The sequence below is a fragment of the Solanum stenotomum genome, chromosome 7 (genome assembly GCF_019186545.1).
Source record: "Solanum stenotomum isolate F172 chromosome 7, ASM1918654v1, whole genome shotgun sequence".
In the NCBI taxonomy this organism is placed as follows: Eukaryota; Viridiplantae; Streptophyta; class Magnoliopsida; order Solanales; family Solanaceae; genus Solanum; species Solanum stenotomum.
This window is the reverse complement of record NC_064288.1, coordinates 34,382,709-34,390,142: the sequence shown is the minus strand read 5'-3', so window position 1 is coordinate 34,390,142 and position 7,434 is coordinate 34,382,709. Positions and strand designations below refer to the sequence as shown.

At 35.0% G+C, this 7,434-nt stretch overlaps 1 protein-coding gene across 1 annotated transcript in view; it reads left to right on the top strand.

Moving 5' to 3' along the window:
- LOC125869840 (uncharacterized) overlaps nucleotides 1-5,544 on the top strand; it is a 12,489-nt gene extending 6,945 nt beyond the window's left edge. Inside the window, exon 2 of the mRNA XM_049550264.1 lies at nucleotides 5,470-5,544. Coding sequence (XP_049406221.1) covers nucleotides 5,470-5,544 — 75 coding nt within the window. The remainder of the gene's footprint in view (nucleotides 1-5,469) is intronic.
- Nucleotides 5,545-7,434: the final 1,890 nt, after the last annotated feature.

Sequence of the window (7,434 nt, the reverse complement as noted above, 5' to 3'; positions counted from 1 at the left end):
TCAAGAACGATCAAGATCAAGACCGTCGGATTCAAGATCAAGCTCGAAGCCCTTGGATTCAACCAGAAGTCAAGATCAAGATAAAGTTCAAGTCCAAGATCAAGATCAAGATAGAGATCAAGATCGAGATAAATCTCAAGTTCAAGATCAAGCTCAAGAGCCCTTGAATTATATTTGAAAAGGCGAATTCAGAGGAATAATAGAGATTGTAACACTCGCACCTAAATCAATAAAACGATTGTTGCATAATTTTCCGTTCTTGATTATTGTTTTCTCGACGCGAATTTTATTGTCTACAAAAGTATTATCAAAATTGTTTGTGTTTTTGTGAAAGGAAAATATAATTCTCTTCCTTATGTAGTTATTCTTTTGTACTCTACAAATTGAAAACGATCTTCTCATACCAAAAAACACAATAGTATCCACAAACCACAATATAGTCATTTAGAGAGTTTTGTTTAGAGGGAGATTTTCTCCCAACATGTTTATGCTTTTTTAATATTAGTTTTATAACATGTTGGTCGCTTGGTCAAATCATATTAATAATATATTTTTAATATGTTTTTCTTTGTCATTCATAAGTTTGAGAAACACACCTCTAGTAATATATGATGGTGTGTATTACACTCTTTTTTTTAAAAAAAATCACATGAATTGTCATGCGAAAAATATTTTTACTGTGAATTTTAAAAAAAAAAAATCAAATTAGATTATAAATAATAAAATGGAGAAGGATGTTGATAAATATGGAGGAGGAGGAGGTGGTTGAAAATAATATATAGTAGATGTGAAGAAATGAAGAAAAATGGTTGAGAAATGATGAAGAAAAGAAGGGAAGAGTTTAAGAATTTTAAAATCAATTGAAAAGTATATATAAAAAAAGTGTTAGGAAAAAAAGTTCTACGTAGACGAAAATTCAAGGCCAGACGTGTCTAAGTGTGTGTATACACATTTGGTCCTGTTTGCATCAAGATGTGTTTCTCAAACTAATGAGTGATAGTTTAAGTGTGTTTCTCACACTCGCAATAGTTTAGGTATGAAACTCAAAGATAAGAAATAATTTAGATGTATTCTTGACACTTAACTCTATATATATATAAAAAAAACCTAGACTCGGTGATATTGTAGCGTTCTCTAGGAATTCCAGTTTTTTCCCTCTAATTATTGGATTTTCTTTATTTCTTCATATTATATTACTTATTTAAAAAAATCAAATGAATATCTTCAAGGTACATTTTCACGATCTAAAGTATTCCCTAAGTGTGATATGGCGAATGGAACCCTGAGAGGCCCTAAACAAGCCAGTTGACATAAGCATGACGTAATAGAAATACAACAAGAGAGAATATACAATAAAGTCATATCATATAAGGAACCTGAACATAAGTGCGAAAATCTAAAAATGTGTCAAACATAGCCTTTCTAACATCGTAAGAATGGTTGAGACGTAATCATACACCACGTACAAGTCTAAAAGGAAAAAAACTAGTATAAGAAATAAAGCATCGATGGTCTTTGTCCGCAAAGCATGAAGATTCACCAATCCAATGTAATAGCAAAGCAATCCAAGCTAAGCACGAGAGGGAGGAGGAACACCGGACCCTATATTATAAGATAATATGGGCACAAATATGCATTAGTACGGTGAATGTACTAAGTATGGAGAAATGCATAAAAATGTAAAGCATGATGAGCTTAAACATTGTATGCAAGACATAGTAAAACATAGTAAGAACCTTTAAAGAGAAATCATAAATCATATACAAGGTCAATGCATATGTAAAACCTTTTAAGAAGTTTTCATAAATACTTTGAGAAAACAAAGTTTATTTGTGGAATATTTACCGTTAACGAACAATAAGACCATGTGAGCTATAACATGGAATCCGACATGATGCCAAAAAAAGGAATCTACTTTTCAAGGTATAATTCCGTCAAATTCATTCACAATTGCTATTATGGATCCACTAGCCAGATCATTTAAGATCATCCTACATGGGAACGTAATTTGGTAGAAGGAAATTTCTTCTAGGGATCCAACTTCTATTAACGGTAGAGCTTCCATCTCAAAGTCCTCACAGTGCTAAGTAAATTCCAACATAAAATACGTAATTATATTATCACGATCCAAAGTACACCCTAGACATGACATGACGTATAAGACCCCAAGAGGCCCTACACAAGTCACTTTACATACATTTTACAAAATAATAGACAAAAGTAAAGAGTCTCATATTAAGAAAAATAATTTGACATTTCAAAGCGAAAGTCTAACATAGTCTTGACAAGCCATCTATTACATCAAAAGGAGTGCTCAGGACGTAATCCATACACCACATATAATATTCAAAATATAAATACATAAGAAAATCAACATAGGTGACATGGTCCTCGGAGTATGAGGACACACCAAGTCTTCAAATCTCTAGGTGCTCACTAGCCACGAACGGAGGGAGAGGAATCGGCAAGCCCTACATTAGTGAAACAATGTAGGCACAAGTATGAATTAGTACATGAAATATATTAAGTATGAGGGATATGCATAAAAACGTGAAAAAATATCATAAGAGGATATAATCGAAAACATGAAATGCATGACCGAACTAAACACAGTAAAATCTTTAAAGAAGAATCATAATCATGAACATTGTGCATCTTGAAATCATAAAGGAAGACTCATAAAACATTTGAAAGTAACTTAGTTCATTTTTTGGAATATTAGCTTTAATCGATAATAGACCATGAGAACTATACATGGAATCTGAAGTAACTCCCACATCAAAAAGGGAGAGTCTACTTGACAAGGTAGAACTTTGTATTATGTCATACGTTGTATGTGGATCCACTAGCTAGGCCATTTAAGGTAAAACTACATGGGCACATAGTTTGGAACTAGAGGTTGCTACTAGAGACTAACGTATTTGAGTCTCAACCTCAAGGTTCTCTCGGTGCTAAGTTAAATTCCAACGAAATAGTCATTTTCATAAAGTCATCGTCATACATGGAGAAACACAATTTAATTAGTAATCCAATCTTAAAACATCATATAGTAGCTCATTAAATCATGAATCAATCTTAAGTGAGAAAACCTTTCATCAAACCACGGTTCCTTAATTTATAAAAAAATCCTTTCACAACTTCATTGATACTCATTTTAAAGCAACCTAGATCACAAAACCTTCATTTTCATAAATCGTGCATAAGTTCGTAAAAAATGTCATTCATAGATTCATAGCTTCTCTTACAAATTCAAGAAAAAATAGGATTATCATGATCAATGCATGGGTTCACACAGAATTAATTGAAAAGCATGTAATGTAGTCAAAAACAATAATAAGATCAAAATTGAACAATTGAATCAACACCAATTGAACCCAAGAAGAACTGAATGAAAACCTTAATAAATTGAATTGAAATTTGACTTGGAGAATTGAGAAACCTTGGGAATCAATGGGTGAATGGGACCCATTAATGAAGCCCTACATACCTTAAGGATCAAAGCCTAAAATCAATGGTGCAAAGGACGCTTGAACTTGAACCTTAGCTCCTTCTTTCTTGCTCCTTGATAGAGAAAAACATGAGAGGATTTTGGGGATTTTTGGGAGCATGATTTGGGAATGGGTGGATTAGGACTAAAAATAAGTTATATGGGCTTATTTATAGGCAAAACGACGTAGTATAGGAATTTGGTGCATATTAAAAGACCAAAACATCCTTTAAAATAAGTGTCGGTCAGTCCTACGATTACGACCAACTGTCTGTAGGACTTTGTATGAACCGTACTGGTCAACCGTAGACCAAGTACTGGAGCCTAAAATTTCATCCAACTTTGACGAGACCATTTTACGGCCCGTAGGATTTCCTACGGTCCGTAGACCCAAATTGTAGAACTCACTTTAACCCCAGAACTTCACCAAGTCTGGAGCCTTTCTACAGGACCTTCCTCTGGTCCGTAGAATATTTGACGGATTGTCTTGGTCAATCGTCTAATTAGTTACTGGGTTTGATTTTAAAAATAATTTTCTCACTTCCTATGAAACCGGTCTACGATCCGTAGAACTTCTTACGAACCGTAACTAGTCACATGGAATTTAACCAATAGCTCTTTTGTCCTTATTTCCTTTTCCAAATTTTGAGATGTTACAATATCTCTCCCTTGGAAACATTCGTCCTCGAATGAGACTCAAACTAGAATGAATAGAGTAGGAGAGAAACTAACAACCCAACAAGCATGCAAATTTCATCAAAATGCACATAAACATGGAGAATAACTCTAAGCTAAATCATAACATAGAAATCAAGTTTTCATGAACATGCATACATATAGAAACATGAGAATGACTAAAAAGCGTGAATCCATCATAATGAACCATGAGGGACTAATGCTTCAAGCAAGAATATGAGCGGAGGAAAAGAGATGAGGATAACAGAACATAATATTGACTTCGGCCTCCCAGGTAGCACCCTCAATTAATTGATTCCTCCAAAAACCTTCCTGGAAGCAACTTCCTTAATTCTCACCTTTCGGACTTGCCGGTCCAAAATATCAACCCCAACATCTTCATAAGAAAGGTTCTCTTCAACTACTAAACCTTCCAAAAGTACAATAGACGTCGGATCTCCAACACATTTTTCAACTAATAGACATGGAAAATCAGATGTACTGATGCTAAATGATTAGGCAACTCAAGTGTATAAGAAACCTTGCCAACACGCCTCACAATTTGATATGAGCCCACATAACGGAGACAAAGCTTCCCTTTCTTTCCAAACCTCATGACACCCTTCATTGGTGAAATTTTCAAGTAGACCCAATAATCAACATCAAATTCTAGTTCTCTTTTTCTAACATTGGAATAAGACTTTTGTCGACTTTGAGCCGTTTTCAACCTCTAACGAATATGTTGAACATTTTCCATGGCCTCATGCACCAACTCGGGTCCTATCAAAGCGACCTTGCCAGCTTCAAACCAACTAACATGAGACCTACATGTACTACCAAAAAGATCCTCAAACGGTGACATCCCTATACTAGAATGATAACTATTATTATAAGAAAACTCAATCAAAGGCAAATAATCATCCCAATTACCCTTGAAATTGATTACACAAGCTCTTAACATATATTCTAAAGTATTAATGGTGCACTCAACTTGTCCATCAATCTGAGGATGAAAAGTCGTGCTGAGTTTCCCTTGGGTAGCAATACCTTTCTGAAATGACTTACAAAACAAAGATGTAAATCGAGTACCTCAATTAGAGATAACGGACAAAACCACTCCATGCAACCTTACCATTTCCATAATATAAAGTTTGGCATAATCCTTCGATGAGAATGAAGTCTTTACGGGAAGAAAGTGAACCGATTTTGTCATTTATCCACAATAACAAAATTCAAATCAAATTATCGACGAGTGTGGTGTAAATTTGTGTTGAAGTCCATATTCAAATCTTCGCACTTCCATGTAGGAATATCAATATTTTGATCTTAACCGCTCGGTTTCTGATGCTCAACTTTCACTTGTTGACAATTCAGACATTTAGCCACAAATTTCGCAATATCCCTTGTCATCCCATTCCACCAATAGACCTTCCAAAAATCATGATACATCTTAATGGCTCATGTGTGAATAGAATACTGAGAACTATGAGCTTCTATTTCTCACCTCATCAACATTTGGAACACATAACCCACCTTGATATCAAATGACATCATCTCCTCCTTTGGAGAAGCCTCAATGGATTTTTCGAAATCTGACTTCTTCAAGTCAACTAATACTGGATCAAGATCTTTTTTTAGCCTTGACATCCGATACAAAACACGATTTCAAACTATTATGAATAACTATACCACCTTCATTAGAATCAACCAACCGAACACCCAATCGGGTCAATCTATGAACATTATTAACTAACTCTTTTTTATCATCCTCAACATGAGCAACACTACCCATCAATAACCGACTAAGAGCATTTGCCACCACATTATCCTTTCTGATATGATATAGGAAACTCATGTCGGAGTCATTTAACAACTCATGCCACCTTTTTTGGTGAAGATTCAAATCATTTTGAGTGAACACATACTTCAAACTCTTGTCGTTGGTAAACACATCTACGTGAATGCCATATAAGTATTGCCTCCAAATCTTTAGAGTAAACACCACCATCCTAACTCCAAATCATGAGTCGGGTTAATTATTTTCATGCACTTTTAATTGCCTCGAAGGATAAGCAATGACTTTCCCATGTTTCATCAAAACACAATTAAGACCAATCCGTGAAGCATCATAATAAACTACAAAACCATCTGATCCTTCCGGTATCGTTAAAATAGGGGCTGAAGTGAGTCTATTCTTTAACTCATGGAAACTCTTCTCACAAGCTTATTCTAACCATAAGAATTTCACCTTTTTGAGTCAATGTCATCAAATGTGAGGCAATAGAGAAAAAATCCTTCCACGAACCTTCTATAGTAACTGGCCGAACCCAAGAAACTCCATATATCCAAAGCGGACAAAGGTCTAGGCCAATTCTTAACTGTCTCAGTTTTCTTAGATTCGACTTGAATTCCTTCACTAGAGACATTATGGCCATGGAAAGCAACAAACCTCAATCAAAACTCACACTTGCTAAAGTTAGCCTATAATTCCCGATCCTTGAGAATTTTCAATACAATCTTCAAATGCTCAACATGTTCATCCTCACTCTGTGATTAAATCAAGATACCATCAATAAACAAAATCACGAACATATCAAAATATTTCTTAAAGACCTTATTTATCAAATGCATAAACTCCATCAGAGTATTAGTCAAACCAAACGACACCACCAAAAGCTCATAATGACCATAACATACTTCGAAAAGCTATCTTTGGAATGTCATTTTATTTCACCCTCAATTGGAGATAACTCGACCGGAGGTCAATCTTAAAGAAGTAACTCTCTCCTTGGATTTCATCAAACAAGTCATCAATCCTTGAAATATGATACTTATTCTTAATGGTAATTTTATTCAATTGTTGATTGTCGATTCATATTAAGAGAGAACCATCCTTTTTTCGAACAAATTATATTGAAGCACCCCATAGAGTGCGGGCCTAGTAGATTGGGGATTGTTCAAGTCGGTCTTCCTTGATAGGTTCTTTCCCCTAGAGTTGAGGGAACGAAAGATGCAAGAATTCATCAACCTTCGCCAAGGAGGTATGAGTGTGAAGGAGTATAGCCTTAAGTTCACCCAATTGTCTAAGTATGCTCCAACCTTAGTGGCGGACTCTAGGGCCAAGATGAACAAACTTATTATGGGAGTATCCAACTTGGTAGTCAATGAATGTCGTTCGGCAATACTCATCCCAAGTATGAATATTGCACGTCTTATGGTACATGCCAAACAAATTGAGGAACAAAATCTTAAGACAGTGAATAGAGAAGTGA